Source organism: Notechis scutatus, chromosome 6 (genome assembly GCF_049901735.1).
Source record: "Notechis scutatus isolate UNSWTSFEM ecotype Mainland chromosome 6, rNotScu1.2, whole genome shotgun sequence".
Taxonomy (NCBI): Eukaryota; Metazoa; Chordata; class Lepidosauria; order Squamata; family Elapidae; genus Notechis; species Notechis scutatus.
Genome location: NC_142014.1, coordinates 60,725,897 through 60,745,028, shown reverse-complemented (window position 1 = coordinate 60,745,028; position 19,132 = coordinate 60,725,897). Strand labels below are relative to the sequence as shown.

Below are 19,132 nucleotides of genomic sequence, written 5' to 3'. Positions count from 1 at the left end.
CTTCATGCTTTTGTGTTGCTATTCATTCATTGCTGCAGAAATTATTAAATTAACCAATGAAAGTTTAAGGTCTTGAGCAATATAAGGGGAGAGGAGAAGAAAATGTCAAGGATGTTCCTTGCTTTTAGACTATGAACTGAAGCTTTCTTGAGATATGATCTAAATTGCTTTAGGAGTATTGCCGATGTTAGCCTGTTACTTTGTTGATATATTGTTCTTCAGAATCAAGCACAATTCAGGCTTAATCTGTTTCTCAGTATTTGCTTTTTAAATTGATAACATGGCAGGTTTTTAATAGTATTCTACCATATGGAGTTCAAACATAGTAACAAGAAAAATTAATCTGTAGTGGAAACTATTGTCAAAGTTAGGAATCACAGTAATTAGAATGCAGTATTGCAGGTTAATTCTGCCCACTGCAAGGAATTCGATTCTGAGCAACTTAAGGTTGACTCAGCCGTTCATCCTTCTGAAGTGGGTAAAATGAGGTCCCAGATTGTTGGGGACAATATGCTGACATTTGTAAATCGCATAGAGAAGTCCGTAAAGCATTGTGAAGTGATATATAAGTTGAAGTGCTATTGCTATATGTGAATGCCAACACACATGCTTGAGAAATAGACCTGGGTTGCAGGAACCTATCATATACCACAGATGGAAAACCAGCTCTTGTTTTTGTCTACATTTCTGTGTTACCTAAACTTGAAATTTAATTTAATATACAAATATTGTATGCATAAAGCAAAGAAGGTGCTCAAACACTGAACCACTGCTATCCGCTCATGAAACCATTCTAAAGTAGAAAATATCTCAACTACCCTACTGCAAATACCCACAGATGCTTCCAGAACAAGTGAATTATGGTGAAGCTTAGAAATCCATATAATATAAATATGATCAGACTGATACACTTGTCAATCATTACTAATGGATCATCATGCTAATTAAAATCACGTCTATATCATTCATCAATTACTCCTAGGCACTTGTTGGCTTTTTTATTTTAAAGTTATAATTAGATCTGCACACTAGCAATTAGAGAGCCTAAACATCCAGCCCCATTAAGTGTTAATTGCTGGTTTTGAAATATATATTCAGCTATTTGATCAAAGCCTGTATTATTTAATGTTTGCAGAAGAGAGAGGGAGATCATATCTTGTTCATGGGAGAAAAATATCCATCATATTTTAAAGTAAATTTCTTTAGAAAAATGAAGTAGGCCCTAAAATGCAGAGAAATTACAGTTCACCCCAGGACTGTGATAATTATATCCACGCCAAGATCTCACCTCCTTTATCCAGTCTTTTTTTTCTTGTTTCTGGGTGTTGCAGAGAAGTCTGAAGCTGCTTCCAGCATAACAGAGCAGCAAATGAAATACTGGGGTGACATGGGTTTTCTAGACATGTGGCTTAAAACTGGACCAAACTGGACTAAAAAGAACACTTTGGCTCCTAGTCATAAATTGCAAAAAGAAAAAGAAAAAAGAAAACAAAAAAGTAAGACACCAAGTGCAAACTCTTTGTCTAAAAACCTTTCAACTTGAGACCTGTGTGATAAACACAAATAATATTATGTCAGCAGCAAGGTGTTGCTATAAACAACATAATAAAGTTTTGATAGAAATGGAGGCACCTCCCTGTTTCATTCTTCCTCTTTCATTCTTCCTTTTTTAATCTCAGATTATTTCCTTCTCTGTTAGCAGAGCTTTCAGAATTTTGCAAAGTTTGTATTAAATAGAACAAATTAAAATGTTACTGATTTGCGCTGGCAAATTCAATACTTAAAACTATTATCTTGCTGCTCTGTGGATGTCAAAGGCAAAGAATTGGGTGGCAAGACATGAATCCAGTCCATATATTTGTGTTCAATGTACGTTTCTTCCTACCCAATTTGAGGACTAAGTTTAATTTAGCTCTTCCATAGATTTTAAATGCAATGTTCCTAAATGCATGTTGATTTTTACGATATTGGTCAGCTTGATTTCAAGGGAGTGGAGATTTCAAGGGAGTGCTATCTCTTTGGGAGATAGCAGAACCTGCTATGCTGGATTACAATTATTTATATTCTAAATTGCAGCCATCCAATATTTTTATTTACCTTCACTCTAAAAATGAGCTGTCTGGAGTTTTTGTAAACCCTACACTTGGTTCACTGGTTAAGAGTTAGGGTTAACCCTCACCCCCCAAATTTTCTCTCTCACAGACACACATCCCTTGTTAAACGTTATTCTTAACATTTAAGCTATTCTTAAAAGGCTAAATATCCTTTCTGCTCATTTCTTGGTCTACCTAAAACATATAAAGAATGGTTGCTAGAACTGGGTATGTCTAGTTTGATGAAAAGAAGGACTAGGGGTGACATGATAGCAGTGTTCCAATATCTCAGGGGCTGCCACAAAGAAGAGGGAGTCAAGCTATTCTCCAAAGCACCTGAAGGCAGGACAAGAAGCAATGGGTAGAAACTAAGCAAGGAGACAAGCAACTTAGAACTAAGGAGAAATTTCTTGACAGTTAGAACAATTAATCTGTGGAATGACTTGCCTTCAGAAGTTGTGAGTGCTCCAACACTGGAAGTTTTTTAAAAGATGCTGGATAACCATTTGTCTGAAGTGGTGTAGGGTTTCCTGCCTAAGTAGGGGTTGGATTAGAAGACCTCCAAGGTCCCTTACAACTCTATTATTCTATTCTTACTGAAATGTGAAGTTAATTGAAGGCTGACTAAAAATTGATGTTTTTGTTCTGTAATACACCATTTTTTTTGCTGTAATTAAACTAGGACAAAGAATCAAAGCAACAGGTTAAGAAGCCTAACCAATGCAGATAGAAGTATCCAAGAATATATTGCTGCCTGTACTAAAATGTGATGCTAATGGTTGGATCAGAGAAGAAACCAAGACCATAATATGGCAATCAAATATCTTTCATTTTTGGCATCTCTAAGGAGCGAAGCCACAATTAGGAAGAAATCTAAAACTACAGGAAGTAAAACATACAGATCTAAAATGCATTCAGGAGATTTTTACAAAGTAATTTATATCAGGAGGAAATGGTCCCTAGGAGAAACATTAACCACTTCTCAGTTCTGAAGAAGTCAGAAGCTACCTATAGAAGCATATAATTTAGTCATTTAAAATCAGCAGATCCACTTCACACTTCTTCAGCGTAAGGTGCTAAATTAGATACACGAGAGAAAGAAATAAGTTCAATCTGTAGAAAACTAAAAGAAATGTCTCCCTCCCAATGTTCTTTGTTGTGCTCTTTCAAGCCATTTTTAAAAGAAACATCCCCTCCCTTCCAGGGTCAGATTAGAGGTTTCAGGGAAAGGTGTTTATCAGTTGTACAGCAAGACAGAAAAAGATGGGAGAGACAATGGGTTACAGAGGTTTCCTAATCTTGGGATGCTCATCTGTGACAAGATAACCAAGGGCTTACAACTGCAAGCAATTTCAGCATCACCCTATACGATAAGAGGCAGATCAATGGATGAGAAATCCTATTTCAGAGCAGTTATGTGCCAGGTCGGAAATGGCAATGTATCATTGCTTTGTGCTTGCAGAATCTGTCTGTGTGCTCAATTGGAGAGAACCATCAACCTTTTTGCCTCCCATGTCTGTTGGCATGTCTAATGAATGAGCCCAAGTGAAGAACTGCAGGGAAAAGTTTGTAGAGGCAGCAATAGCACTTATGCATCACTTTACAGTGCTTTACAGCCCTCTTTAAGTGGTTTACAGAGTCAGCATATTGCCCCCAACAATCTGGGTCCTCATTTTACCCACCTTGGAAGGATGGAAGGCTGAGTCAACCTGGAGCCTGGTGAGAGTTGAACTGCCAAATTGCAGTCAGCTGGCAGTCAGCAGAAGTAGCCTGCAGTACTGCACTTCACTGTGCCGCCATGGTTCAGTGATTCTCAGTCATCCAGGTCATGGTTATCCCAAAGGTGCTTTTTCAGAAGGCAACTGGACTTTCTTGTTTTTTTTCTTTGAAGATGTTACAGTTTGGGATGAACGGTATTTGAATGGTATAAGCGTAGGAATAGATTTCCAGAGAAAAAAATTGCAGACTATAGGAACCAGGAGCACGAATCAGCTGACCCTGAGGACACAGATAAACCTCCAAGTGCTTCAACGACTAAAAGGATGCAAATGACCAGCTGTCTGCAAGGAATATAAATCCTTCCATTCCCCACCATCCAGTCAGAGCTGAAGAAGCTTCTTGGATGAGAAGTGAAACGTCTTTAAAGAAAAAAAACCAAGAAACTCTTGTTGCCTCCTGAAAAACCACCTTTGGGACAACTGCAGGCCATAAAAAGGCCATAAAACAGAGCATGGTTCATCTGGCAAACTGTCTTGTTCAGCAATGGAAATGTTGGGCTCAATTGTGTTCATAAGTCAAGAACTCCCTGTGGGCTTTGATTGCATGACTGTAACCACCAACATGAGATTATGACTCTCCCTTTGGACATTTGTAGACAAGAATGTGCAAGGAGGACCCACCTTGGATGAAGGGGTGCAGCCAATAAATGCCGCACAGCTCCTATCCACTCCAGGTCATCTGACTAGTTCTTATCTAAAGGGTAACAATATGCAACTGATTTTACATACTGTGGCCACTAGTTTAGGTACAGCTAAAACAATATACAAGTAGTCCAGCAGTGGGATCCTACTGTTCCACTACTGATTCGGTGATCATGCGTGCATGCGTACGCACTTAACGCACGTCCACCTACCACGTGCATGCAGCTTTCCTCACATCAGCTGAGGCCTGCAGCGCCAATCATCTGAGATGATAAAGAAGAGAAAAGCACAGGGGCAGGAGGTAGGGCCGATCCTGCCCTTTTCTCTTCTCTCTCCTCTCAGCTGAGGATTTTTTTCCTCTTCTCAGCTGATCATGGGAGGCCTTTTTTTTTTTACTACCGCTTCGGGTGAACCAGTCTGAACCGGTAACATACCACCAGTGTTTTGTGTGTTTTCTCTTTACAATAAATGAACCCAAGAAACAAATTATATTGAGCTGTCTATATGAAATGTATAAAAATAACAAAGGTGTTAAATCCTCTTTTCTCCTACATTACTATTATTATCATTATATATTCATTATATCTTTCTATTTATTATCTAAAAACTATGAATGTGTTATTAATTAATAAATAGTTATAAACCAACGAGAAGATTAGTAGAGTATTGTGAGTTGTTTAGTGATTAAGATGCGATAGTAAATGGAAATGTCAGAAGTATCAGTAATGACTATTAGGATGTATCAAATTCGATATCAAATGTAAAGAGGAATGTGTTATGTATACACTATTGGTTTTGCATTTTTAAAATTTGTATGTTTTTAATTCTTGTAAATAAAGTTTATTAAAAATCTCCAAAAAAAACCAAAAAACCATACTGCCACTGAAGTAGTCCTCAACTTACAGCAGTTCATTTAGAGACCGTTCAAAGTTACAACGGCACTGAAAAAAGGGACTTATGACGGTTTTTCACAGTTACAACCTTTGCAGCACCTCCATGACATGTGATCCAAATTCAGATGCTTGCCAACTGCTTTATACTTAAGACCAGGGGCGGTATTCTACCGGTTTGGCCCAGCCGGTAGCAGCGATGAGCAGCGGAGACCAAACCAGTTCTCTTTGCCACTCTGCTGTTGGGCTCACCCACCCACCCAAGCTCCCATACTTACCTTTATCCGCTGAATTTAAAGCGCAGCTGCTTTGGCGGTACAGGAGAGTGCTGTGCGGCAGCTGCTGAAGCGACCGGGAGAGTGCAGGCTTGCAGGAGGTGAGTTAGAATGCCTCTGCACCTGCACAAATGCCTCTGCATGCAAAGTGTGTGCAGGTGTGCAAAACGCGCCCACCAAGCCATGCTCACCAAACTGGTGGTAAAAATATTTGAATCCCACCATCGCTTAAGACCATTGCTATGTCCCAAGGTCATGTGATTGCAATCTTCTGACCAGCAAAGCCAACGGGGAAGCCAGATTCACTTAACAACAAGGTTACTAACATATCAACTACAGCTATTCACTTAACAACTGTGGCGAGAAATGTCATAAAATGGGGCAAAACTCATTTAACAAATGTCTTACTTAGCAACAGAAATTTTGGGCTCAATTGTGGTTGAGGACTACCTGCTGTTTCACTCAAGAGTTGGAGAAAGAAATTAAGGCAATTTATTTTGCTTCCCATCCAATGTTCAAGTGGGTCCTAAGTGATGGTGGGAACTGAAGTTCAACAAATCAAGAGATAATCAGATTGGGGGGATATAGTTTTCTTAATCTTATTATTGCTTCTAATTTTTCATCTAAAATCAGGCAAACTGATACCACTCTTTAGTTCTTTAGAAGATGCTCTCCTCTTCTTCCTCCTTCTCCATTTTGGCAATGTGCAGAGTATATTACTATTCAGGTGCAAAATCTAGAGAAAAGTCAATATAATCAGAAGAAAAAATAGAAATATACATTGGAATCTGTATTTTGAATTTTGATGAAACCCAATGTTTCAAATATTTCTATTTCTTGCAAATAGAAATGTGCACATGTGTACATTAAAAACAGGAGGATATTTGGAAAACAAGTTCAAGAATCAAGGGATCATGGCTTGAAAGAAGAATGTTATTTTGTGGTGTTCAATGAGCTATTTGACTGCTGTGTAAATACGACGGCTGTGTCATGCATGGAAAAGGGAGAACAAACCATCCTCATCCAGCCATAATATCAACAAACAATAAGGCAGATCTAACAAGAATAGCCCACTGGAGTCAGGTGGAGGCTGTCATAAGCATTGTAAATTTTGAAACCTAAAGCAATCTTGATTAGGTAAAAAGCTAGATTTACATGTTCTTGTTCTTCTGCCTTGATTTACAGTTAAATATTTGCTCATGTAATGTAAGCAAATTGGATTCATACTTGGAAAAACAAAACATGACACAGAAGGTATGTGTGGTCCTCAACTTATGGCCACAACTGAGCCCAACAATTCTGTTGTTAAGTGAAACATTTGTTCAGTGAGTTTTGCCCCATTTTATGACTTTTCTGGCCACTGTTGTTAAGTGAATCACTGAAATTAAGTTAGTAACATGGTTGTTAAATGAATCTGGCTTCCCCATTGACTGCTCATCAGAAGGTCGCAAGAGGTGACCACGTGATCCCAGGACACTACACTGCAACCATCATAAATATGAACCAGTTGCCAAACATCTGAATTTTGATCATATTACTGTTGTAAGTTGAGGACTACCTATACTACTTGATTTATGACCATTCACTTAACGATGGTTCAAATTAATGATGGCTTCCAAAAAAAAAGTCAGTTGTGACCTAGATTTGAATTTACAACCGTTCCCCTTCCCACCCTGCTATTGCCATACTTCAGGTGTTTGACAATCAGTTTTCCTTTACAACTGGTGGCCGCATCCTATAATCATGTGGTTTCAATTTGTCTTTTTATTTTCCTAGCTTCTGGAAAAAAAAACACCATAAATTAAGCTGGATTCGCACCAGAGGTGGCATTCAGCAGGTTCTGACCAGTTCTGGAGAACTGGTAGCGGAAATTTTGAGTAGTTCGGAGAACCGGCAAATACTACCTCTGACTGGAGAGTTTACAGTATCCTTCCCCTGCCACAACCACAAGCCATGCCTACAGAACCGGTAGTAAAGAAATTTGAATCCCACCACTGATTCACACTTACAACCGCATAATTTGATTTGCAATATATCAAGCAAGCACAGTCATTGGTCAATTCAATGAAGGATGGTGTCTAAACGTAGCTAGTAGGTAATACCCCATCAGGATCTTTCTGAAATGCTAAACTGCCAGAGGCAAAAAGTTTATTTATTTATTTTATCTTCTTGCTGCCTCTTAGCTATGGCAATTTTTCTTGATTGAAGTTAGTGGTCCAATAATCAGGAATGTATGGAAAAATAGTTTGGGATAGCTTTAAAATTGACTAACATTGTTGTGGTAAATAAAAAATATAACCCATGTGATAATTTCATATGCTAAATTGGGGCCCTTTCCCTGTGTTAGGGAGGCCAAGATAATTGGCCTCCTCTTTTAAAAACATCCAAACCCAGTTCCTTCCTTCCTTCTTATATGCCAGGGGTCTTGTGGACACCCAGAATTCCTCTTCCAGTCATGTTAGCTCAGGAATTATGGGAGTTGAGGTCCACAAGTCTTAAACTTGTGAAGTTTGAAGACCCTTTTAATTTATACAACACGAATGCAACGTGTCCTTAAAAAACCAAATCAACCTGTGGAAATAGAACTGCTGCAAATGTGAATCTTCTGTTTGTTATTAACTTTCCTGCAAGACTTCCTTGTAAGTCTTGCCCAGCCTCAGAGGAGCTTTTGCTTGAATTAAACTGTTTGGCTACTGGTGAACTCAAGGTGTCCAAGCATAGCAGGAATTAACTCCACCCACAGATCTGGATTCAACACTTGACTTTGCATTGGATCCTTCCCTTTTATTGCTGGTTGATGTTGGTAGCTTTGAGACTCATTAGGACAACAGTTGCTGCTGGAATCCCAAATCCTGAGATGGAGGCATTGAACTGTATTGCCTTCTCTATTCTTTTGCTCTCTTCAGCTTGCCAGAACGCATTTTCAAAAGGTGACCAATTGTCTCATGATTTATCATAGTTAACACTGCGGTTAGGAGATTAGCATGAATATGGCACAATTAGAACATTTGGAAATAAGAGTTTGGGAGAGATGTTTACAAAATAACTGTGCTATGTTTAGAAATGTGCTGTTGGGTTTTTTTTTCCCCTTTCTCTTAGTGAATTTTGTCTTACAGTTATTTCTAGCTGTTCAGTGTTGCAAATATTAATTTGAAAAAACAGCTTCTAAGGGAGAAAAGTATTACATTTTCATTCTGAAGAAAATTCATATTGGGTCAGCTAAGGGAATCTACTCAGCAATGTTTTTTCTCTTGACTGTGAAGGGAAAATGTTGAGAGCAAAAGAGGCTATACTCTTGATTCGTATCATAAAATTGAGGATTGGCAGTAGACATGCAAGTAATGGAGAAAAAAGATTAATTCAGAGTAGTGTGTTGGATCACATTCCTGGGATAGGAAAAGCCAGGGAAGAAAGGAAAAGAAAGGTGTACTGGATAGCAAGTGATGATAGGGAGCTGCTACGAAAAATACATAGGTTATTTATTTCATTGATTTTTAAATAATCACAATTCTAAGGAAGGTAGATCTGATATACCTCCTAAGCAAATGAATGATTAAAATAGTAATTCAACAGCTGAAGATTCCCATGAATGCTGCCTTCATTTGCAGCCATACCTGAACAGAAAAAGAAGATGCAATACCGAGATCTCTTAAGTGAAAAAGACAACCTCCATTATTATGGAAATATGAAACCCAAAGACTTAAAAGAAGGAGAAGGAGAAGACTTAAAAGGAGGGGGGAGGAGGAGGAAGGGAAAGGGAAGAAGAAGTTGTTTTTGGACTAGGTCATTCTTTCTGATATTTTTAGTTCATAAAGAGCAAAATATATTTCAATTGGAACAGCGAGGTGCAAAAGTTTGATCTTAGATATAGTACTAAAAATACTGTTTACAGTTGGCTGCAAAAGAATTTAAGAACTTCATTCTGTGGGAGGCATTTGTTAATGAAAAGGAAGGAATGACATCAAAACTCTGTAAAATATAATGGAATTCTAGCTCAGTGGCAAGCTGTGTGCTTTGTCTGAAGAATGTTTTTGCTAGGTTTTGTTCAGATAGCAGGTTGAAGGAAAACGTAAAGAGAAAAATCTCAGCCAGCCAGCCAGTGCTGATGAAATTAGGTAAGGTAGAAGAAGGAAAAGTGTTTCACTAACCTAAAAGGCCATTAAAATGTACAATTTGCCATAAACACCCTTGTATTAGTGATATAGGATGACCTAGATTCAGAAAGAAAAGGTGATTTGGAGTCTGCTCTGTTGGCAACTCTTTTTAAACAAGCTACATCTTTTTCTGAGTTCACCATTCTATTTCAGTGTCAGGTCTGATTTTTCAAGTCCAATTTTGTTTAAGGAATTGTAGACTGGTGAAACATGCACATATACACAAATTCAAAAATTTGGGATTCAATTTTTTTTTACTACCGGTTCTGTGGGCGTGGCTTGTTGGGCATGGCAGGGGAAGGATACAGCAAAATCCCCATTCCCTCCCCACTCCTGGGGGGAAGGTTGTTACAAAATCCCATTCCCTCCCCACCCCACTAACCTGCTTTCCAGCTCTGTTCTCCTGTGCAGGGCAACAAAAGACGACCCAGCCAATCAGCTGGGACTTGGGAGGCAGAGAATAGATGGCGTAGGGTCAGTCAGAGGTGGTATTTGCTGGTTCTCCGAACTACTCAAAATTTCTGCTACTCTTCTCCAGAACTGGTCAGAACCTGCTGAATACCACATCTGCACAAATTTCCCCTCCCCTCTTGAATCTGGAGCACCATACAGCCCTGCATGGTATGATCCTATATCATTTAGCCTGAGGTGAACAATCTGGGCCCAAATATGTTGCTTTCTGATAGTCCTGAAGCCACTTTTAACCACCATTGCTAACAACTGGTGGGATGTCTCTTGCCATTTGGCAAAGGAAACAGACTTTTGTGTACTTAATACAACAGCAGTAACTATGGGAAGGATCCTGGAGTCTTAGCGGACAACCAGCTAAATACGAGCCAGCAGTGTGCAGCAGCAGCCAAAAAAGCTAATGCAATCCTAAGTTGTATTAACAGAGGGATACAATCAAGATCAAGTGAGGTACTAATAACACTCTATAAAGCCTTACTAAGACCACACCTAGACTATTGCATCTAGTTTTGTTCACTACATTATAAAAAAGGTGTTGAAACTCTAGAAAAAGTACAGAGAAGAGCAACCAGGATGATTAGGGGACTGGAGGCTAAAACATACAACAAACTGTTACAAGAACTGGGCATGGCTAGTCTAGTAAAGAGAAGGACCAGGGGAGACATGATAGTGGTCTTCCAATATTTGAGAGGCTGCCACAGAGAGGAAGGGGTCAATCTATTTTCTAAAGTGCCTTTAGGTCAGACAAGGAATAATGGATGGAAACTGAACAAGGAGAGATTTAACCCAGAAATAAGGACAAACTTTCTGACAGTGAGAACAATCAACCAATGGAACAGCTTGCCCTCGGAAGTTGTGGGAGCGCCATCACTTGAGACTTTCAAGAAGAGATTGGACTGCCATTTGTCAGAAATGGTGTAGGGTCTCCCGCTTGGACGGGGGAGGGGTTTGGACTAGATGACCTACAAGGTCCCTTCCAACTCTGATTATCTGTTATCTGTTACTTCCCAATGTAAAAATAACATGGTAAAAGAAAAAGGGAAACCCAAAAACTCCCAAGAAAATAAGAACTTAAAAATCGCAGCTCCACCTATTTTCATTCTTATCTTACCTAATGCAACCTTCAAAATCTCCCCAAATGATAAAGTTAGCTACAGCAATCAAAAGATTTTCTATGCCTAATGTATGGTCTTACATAAATGTTAGTGCTGGCTGGGAATTTAAGCCTATAATACCAACCTGTGGGACTCTTTCCTGCCTGCCTATCCCCATCCTCCACCCTCTCTCTTCTTTCTTCTCATCTTTAAACAGGCCAGGCAGCTGATGATTTCTCTTGCAGAATCATTTTAGGGATTAGAAAAGAAATATAATTTAAAGTGTTATATAAATAATATCAATGATCAGTGCAATATATTTTAACTGTCTGGTGGGGAACACCATGAAATTAGAAACAGTAATACCTTCTTAACAATAAATGTTCACTAAAGTGTTTCCAAAGTTGAGGATGTGGATTTACAAGTTGAGTTTCCTCTAGAAAGATACCTTCAAACTCAATTTTGTTCTTTCTTCTTCTTCTAGAGATGGAAGTAGGATCTACCAATTTTTCATGTTCTCGTAAGTATTCACAGTGATGCTGGAAGGAGGCATATTTTTGAAATGCAAGTTTCTAAGTCAGGAAAATTTGGGAAGAATTTTTGGTAATTCTTTTGGGAAGTTCTCCAACCTGTTTAATGTCATGCAGATAATGTTGGGGTAACCCACTGTCTCCTCATGGGTTGGAGACAAAGAGTTCTGGTCCCACCCTACTGGATGGCTCTAGTTTGGCTACATTCACATGGCATTTAATTAAAATTAACCAAATCAGAATTTGCTGCTCAAATCAGTTCTGTGGGTTTTGATAAATCACTGAACTAATTGCAGACAGAGCTTGTCAAAATGTCACAAAATCTTAGCTACTAAGACCCTGGTTTTCTAAGCGGAACCATTAAAAACGGATTTCAGTAATTTAAAGAAACTTTAAAAAATTAATTTGGAATTTTGCAAAGTCTCTGGGGTATTATTAGTGTGATGGTGATTGAAGGCATGTGCTTTGAACCTCTGATATACAATAATAAAGATAGAGAAAACACCTTTCTCTTTCTGTGCCTCAGATCCTGAATTCTGCTCTGAAGCAACCACCTGTTGCCAGAATGGTATGGATGGGTACGGTTGGATTGCTGCAGCGGTTGGCTGGAGTCTCTGGTTTCTCACCCTTATCATCTTCTGCATTGATAAAATGACCAAGCTCAGGCCTGACGAATCCAAATATTAGGCAGCACGATGTTAAATAAAACCAACCCACACTTCTGCTTCTTGATGCCTTTTGTGAGGCAGTTGGATGGAGAAAATAACCCAGACTATTCAACTGCTGAAGTGTAAAATAAGGACATTGGTGCTTTCTACCAAAATGACCTAAGTATGATGCCCACAAAGAAGATTATGGTTTTAATCCTGCTCTCGATTGGGCAACACTGGATAAGAGAACCACTGCTCTAGTTTACAGAAATATTTGCAGTCCTATGAAGCAAGAATGTGCACTTCCTTGGGATTCTTTTTTTCTGGTTGTGAATTGAACAGCTATCACTGAAAGGACCATTTATCCTCTTTCTTAAGTGGCTTAAGAGTCAGCTAGCTGACATTTCCTTCAGCTGACACAGATGGTGATAATTTGTCAGGGTCATGATTGGAATCAAAGCTTGTAGCTTTTCCGCTTTTATTTTCTTTTTCCCTTTCTGGATCTGAGCCAGGGATGATATAAACTAGTCAGAGCTTGCTGGGGAACCTAATGTTTTCAGTTCTGGGAAATATCAACACTGTAGTATAGTCAACACTGAAACAAGGTGCTTCCAAAACAACCAAATTGTGTTTCTGTTCTCTTCCACCTCATTTCTCAATGGCCCTACTGTGAATGCTGTTTAATAACCCTGTGTCTTTCCATTATGTTATGAAACCTGTGGCATGTGTAAAATAGTCCTAAAAAGCCAGGAAGGATGTTTAAGAGAGTTGTCATATGTAATAAAGAATGGTTATACTGTATATCTCTTCTTTTCTGTGACAGTGTGGTAGCTCATGGTTGTTTATCAATAAATGCACCAGCCTCTGCAGCCAGCCATGGGTAGCAGTCTTAAGTTTGTGTATCACCTCTAAAGCATCTTGAAAGTTGTTGCCACATTTTAATGTTTGTGTCTGCAGGAAGGATCAAAATGTTCAAGTTAATGGCTGTGCTTGTATGATCGGAAGTGTGTCCTTTTTCATGTTCTTCTTATTTATTTATAATCCACCTTTATTTTTATAACTAACTCAAGGCAGCAAATATACCTAATAGTCCTTCCTCCTATTTTACCCACAACTCCTATGTGGTGAGCTGGGCTGAGAGATAGTGATAGGTCCAAAATTATCCAGCCACTTTTCATATCTAAAACAACTCAGTCTCCCGGTTTCTCCCAGTCATGATGGCACACTAGTTAGAATTCAGTATTTTCACTAACTCTGTCAACTGCCAGCAGTTCGATTCTAACCAGCTGAAGGTTTATTCAGTCTTCCATCTTTCCAAGGTTGGTAAAATGAGGACACGAATTGAAGGGGGCAGTATGCTGACTCTGTAAACTGCTTAGAGAGGACTGTAAAGCACTACAAAGCGGTATATAAGTCTAAGTGCTATTGCTATTCTAACCTGGTGCCTTAACCACTGGGTCAAACTGGCTATTTGCACATGATTTGCCTTTCTCTACCTTCCCTTTTCCAGCTTGAGGGAGGAACAGAAAGAGTTAAGCAGTTCTATTTTATTCTTGTCTTCCTTTTCAAAAACCATCTAGTTGCCCTGAATTTTAAAATTGACAGTTTTCAAGGTAGTAAGTGAGAAATAGAAGAGAGAATTTGAGAAAGAAACACATGGATTACAATTTTTTTTAAGGCTTCTTCCAGGATGAACTTGGTAAACCCTTTTTGTTGAAATTAGGGAAACTATGATACTCCAGTAGGAAATCAGAAGTGTGATACTCACCTACCTCAGTAAATAACATTTTGCTCTAATGATGGATTTTTTTTTTGTTGAAACCTGATTTTTACATTTAGGTGTACCATTTCATATTGTTTTAAAAACATGATTAAAATCTTCAGTGTTTTTCTACACGGGGAATTTGCCCACACCCATAGCATGATGAGGCACTGTCAATAATCAAGGTAAGATAAGGTCTTCCTATGATGGACTGTGCAACTGGAGAAGGAGTGTGTATGTGTACAAGGAAGAATTTTGACAGTAGCACCATGACTTTCCAGAGAGGGGGCAGCACATTCCAAAGAAAAGTTGAAAACAAGGGACTGCATAGTCCCAAATTGGATGGGCAGTGGCAAAAAGTTTGAGGATAGCTATAATCCTAGAATTACCAGGCATATTAGGTTAGGAGTCCCAAAGATTCTTTTTCAAGAGGCACCTGGACTTTCTTGTTTTTCTTTGAAGATGTTTTACCAGAAAGTCCAGGTGCCTCTTGAAAAAGCACCTCTGGGACAACCATGAACTGGATGACCTGGATGACCATAGCCCAGGGGTGTTAAACTTGTGGTCTGTGGGCCGGATGTGTCACACACTGACCACACTCACTCCCAGTTTAGCAAAGGGGGGGGGGGGGAGTTGTGATACGTCACATGACGTGTCGGTGTGAGTTTGACACCCTTGCCATAGACAATTAGGTTAAAAGATTGTAGCTTTACTTTAACTAGAATCTGTCTATTAGGTATAAGCAAATAAAGAACAGAATTCAATTAGATCTCACCTTGTCATTTATCTTTGAGCTTAGGTCTGACATGGATCTCATCAGACTAAAGCTAGGGAGTCAGAAATGGCAATCATGTGGCAGTGGGATTTGCCTAGGTAGCAACTGGGACTTCCAAAATTATCACCCCATGTTGGCATGGTCATGTGACATTGCACTTTATGACTGCATTGCTTAGTGATGGAGACGTTGATCCCAATTTCTAACAATAACTGAGGAGTACCTATAATCCCATTGAGGTTTATGGGAAGGTGATCCTGACTAACTTAAATCCTGCTGGTAATAATGCTGATTTTACAGTGTTTGGAAAACATTCTTGAATGAGGGACAAACTGCATAACAGAAATGCAATTTCAAGGATCAGGTAGGCAAAATGTAACATCATAAAACCATTCATTAGTATCCACAAGAATGTAAATGCACTGATGTCACACCCCTGCTCAGACAATTCTTTATGCCACTGCTTTAGCTTTAATTTACTCTAAGAACAGAAGTAAAATACACTCCAACAAAGAAAATAATTTAGTTAGAACTTTCACTCATATTACGTGGGTTATAATTAAAGCAATGTCTATATGACAGTAAATTACATCTCACAACAAACAGTAAAATTAAAATCCTGTAAGAACTAGTGCCTGGATGGCCTGTACCACTGTATCAGTAGCAATACGTACAAATGCAGAGACTGCTTCTAATGATGAAACTAAGCTTTTGTTATTCTAAAATAGAATTTTGTCATTTTAATTTTGTAAGTTTCACTTCTGTTAAGATCTGAATGCAGTGTGTGGCATATGATGAACTACTGCTGGTGACACAATACCACTCAGGCTGGCTTTCTGTTCAGCCCATCTTAAACCATTAAGTCTCCTTAGGTTTTCCTTGTACAAAAAGCAGGTAGCATTTCTACATTTATGACCTTTGGCAAATGAACAAAAAGCTTAGCCATCCAAACTGTAGCCTCAATCTCAGATCCTAGAAGAACTTTTGCAAGTGATCTCAAGAGTACCTTCGTGCACTGAGGTTTTCCAGGGGTATACCTAGGGGTGCTGAAAATGTTATGCTTTTTAAAAATAAAATAAAAAAATTGCACAAATTCATAGGACCATATGTGCAGTACCAGGTGCCCTACAGGTAAACCGCAAGTGCCTTTTCAGCAGTTTTAGATTTGTTAGCATGCATTTTCTTTCTCAGCAAGAATGCCACTGCTTCTGTCTAAACAGGTACAGTACGCCCTAGGCATTCATTATAAAATTCAAGTGAGAATGCAACTGGAAAGTGAGTTTTATATTAACATCTGGTATCTAATTTGCTCACTATGACAAACCATTTTAAACTGCTATACCAGGGGTGTCAAACTCACGGCCCATGGGCCAGATCCATCCCACGGGGTGTTTAGATCTGGCCCACGAGGCTGCCCTGGAAACAGCAAAGGACCGGCCCGCGGTACCTCTGCCTGCAAAAACAGAGCTCAGGAGGCTGTAACAGCCTCCTGCAACCCTCTGCCTGAGCTCCATTTTCACTGGCAGAGAGTTACAGGAGGCGCTCACAACAGAGGTGGTATTCAGCAAGTTCTAATCAGTTCTGGAGAACCGGTAGCAGAAATGTTGAGTAGTTCAAAGAACTGGTGGTAACCTTCCCCCAGGAGTGGGAAGGGAATGGAGATTTTACAGTATCCTTCCCCTGCCACGCCTACCAAGCCATGCCCACAGAACTGGTAGCAAAGAATTTTGAATCCCACCACTGCGTTACAGCATCCTGAGCTCTGTTTTCACTGGCAGAGGTACCACAGGCATCAAGCCACCACAGGCATCTCCAACACGAGTGACATCAAGCTGTCCGTTCCCACCCTGGCTGTGCTCACCTGGCCTCCAAGGTCAAAGAAAACTCTGATGCGGCCCTCAATGAAATCGAGTTTGACACCCTTTGCTATATATACCCTTTTTGAAAGTGAATCATCTATTTAAGAAAACATCTTGGGATGTGCAGGTCTATACTGATCTATTTGCAATCATTTTTCAAGAAAAGGAAATCTACTTCGTGGGAAGTAAAATTGAGAAAACATTTCAGGAGAAAATGTTCAAATATTTTGATCCAGAAAAGAGCAGAACTCTTGGGCTTGGCTTACCTTTGCCCATAGAGTCTAGTGACCCTCTTTGAAATAACTACTTAGTCATACTAAGTGAGCCACGGTGGCGCAGTGGTTAGAGTGCAGTACTGCAGGCTACTTCTGCTGACTGCCGGCTGACTGCAATTTGGCAGTTCAAATCTTGATCATATATGATTACAACCTTTCAGATTAGAAGCATCCACTTCCAAAGGAAGGGAAAAGGAAAAAGAAAAAACTGGAGCCACCCACATGTCTGCTAAATATTATCCATGATAGATTTCCCGCATGGATTTTGGGAGCCCAAGGGAAAATAATTCATGTACAGTAATGCCATCATCATGCACATTTAATGTTCTCTGCGTCACTTGTGAAATGGCCCTGGATGTGTCTCTCCACTTATTGAGCCATCTGCTACTTGTCCATCAATAACCTATTCGTGCCAAGTACAGTTTCTAAAAAGAGGATTAAATGGTTTCCCCAGCCTGAATAAATGAGATTCGTTTGTGTTTCCTTCGTTTGTGTCTTCATGCTGTTTTTTTTTTTTAAAAAGGCCTTCATTTTACATTTGCAAACATCAGGATCAAGAGACACTTTGAAGCTTCAGCACCAGAAGAAAGACAAGAAAAGTTCAAAGATTGGCTCCATTTGGAAGCAATATTAAGCAATGATTATTCTCTTGGTTTAGCAAGTTTCCCCAAGTCCTTTCTTCAAGACGACTCACTATGGTCTAATTAAAGTAATTGTTTGCACAGGAACAATACCACTTGCATTGTATGTGAAAAGAAACATGTCAGAAGTATATATCCCCCCACCAACCCCACCAACAGCCAGAGATTTCCACTCAAGACCTACCACTAATCTGAGGTGCCTTTCTTCCCTTAATCAAGGGCTGGCATGTTCAAATGACTGTCATTTAGAGGATAGTACTGCCTTCTTTGCGGCATATGAATTTCCGGATCAGAATTATGAAAGAACACTCCTAGTCAAAGTACAATTATAATGCCAAAATGCTTAAAAGTAGAAAGTTTAAAAGATGGTTGTCTGTCAAACATTTGCTGAGTCTTCCCAACTTTATCATTCGCAGAAATCTCTCTTGCGCTACAGCTGCAGCTGCTGGCCGAAGAGTTCTTTTCTCTTGCTTCATAGATCCCTAGTATTGTACATGTTTACTCCTCTGACAGAAGAACAGCAGGCTCTTGCTGATTTTCCTGCAATTCAAGCTTCCACAGGAAGCAGATAATTGGCTAATTTGCAAGGACAGAACAAATCAGCTGTGGAAGTTTTGTACAATGGTCTGTTTCTGAGAGAGCCGGAGAAGCTCCTCTCGGATTGCTTTGATGAGGGAGGCAGACGAATGTCCTGTTTGGAGGTCCTCAGTGGAGCTGGTGTTGTAGCAAAGCCCTGGGCCCTGTTGGTTGCTGGCTGGCAGATGAACAGGTGGAGCTGAAGGCAGTCGAGCCGAATTCCGCGGCATCTGGAAAACTGGTGAGGAGCAATATTCGTGATGTCCAGGTGTATGTGTCTAGGGAAAGGCACAGAGCATTATTCCAGGTTCAGCTTAAAGACCAAAAGGTACAGGAGAAAAACAGAAAAAGATACAGGGACAGAGAAAGCAGAAAGTCTTCCTTTGATTTGAAATAAAAAAACGGTTTTTAGAGGAATATTTGGTCTTGCTGGCCTCTTTCTAGAATTCCTCAAATGTTAGAAGATGGTTGCCAAAAGGATAGCTCTATTGCCATGAAAACGATAACACATGGCATACAATTTTATGGGTTAGAATAAACTTCATGAAAGGAATAAAAGCTTACAGGTAATCCTCATTTAGTGATTGGCTCATTCAGTGACCATTTGCAGTTATGACAGTGGTGAAATAGTAACTTTGTGACCAATCCTTGTCTTTAAGATCTAATGAGG

General features: G+C 39.5%; 2 protein-coding genes across 5 annotated transcripts in view; one reads left to right on the top strand and one right to left on the bottom strand.

Annotated features, from left to right (window-relative positions):
* Positions 1 to 8,486: 8,486 nt before the first annotated feature.
* On the top strand, positions 8,487 to 13,449 carry TMEM213 (transmembrane protein 213). The gene is made up of 3 exons (XM_026692987.2): positions 8,487 to 8,608; positions 11,879 to 11,914; positions 12,451 to 13,449. Exons 1-3 carry the CDS (start codon positions 8,536 to 8,538, stop codon positions 12,609 to 12,611), a joined length of 270 nt encoding a protein of 89 aa, XP_026548772.1. The 5' UTR covers positions 8,487 to 8,535; the 3' UTR covers positions 12,612 to 13,449.
* A 2,038-nt stretch (positions 13,450 to 15,487) lies between these two features.
* Positions 15,488 to 19,132, bottom strand: part of KIAA1549 (KIAA1549 ortholog) — a 130,801-nt gene continuing 127,156 nt past the window's right edge. For all 4 annotated transcript variants that reach the window (XM_087968485.1, XM_087968484.1, XM_026692977.2 and 1 more), the window contains one exon: positions 15,488 to 18,740. In XM_087968485.1, the coding sequence (XP_087824611.1) occupies positions 18,592 to 18,740 (149 nt within the window). In that variant the 3' untranslated portion in view covers positions 15,488 to 18,591. The remainder of the gene's footprint in view (positions 18,741 to 19,132) is intronic.

Coding starts and splice junctions, on each gene's coding strand:
- TMEM213 (XM_026692987.2), top strand. CDS start 8,536: ATGGAGGCATTGAACTGTATTGCCTTCTCTATTCTTTTGCTCTCTTCA. Junction 8,609..11,878: donor CCAGAACGCATTTTCAAAAG/GTGACCAATTGT, acceptor TTCTTCTTCTAG/AGATGGAAGTAGGATCTACC. Junction 11,915..12,450: donor TACCAATTTTTCATGTTCTC/GTAAGTATTCAC, acceptor TCTGTGCCTCAG/ATCCTGAATTCTGCTCTGAA.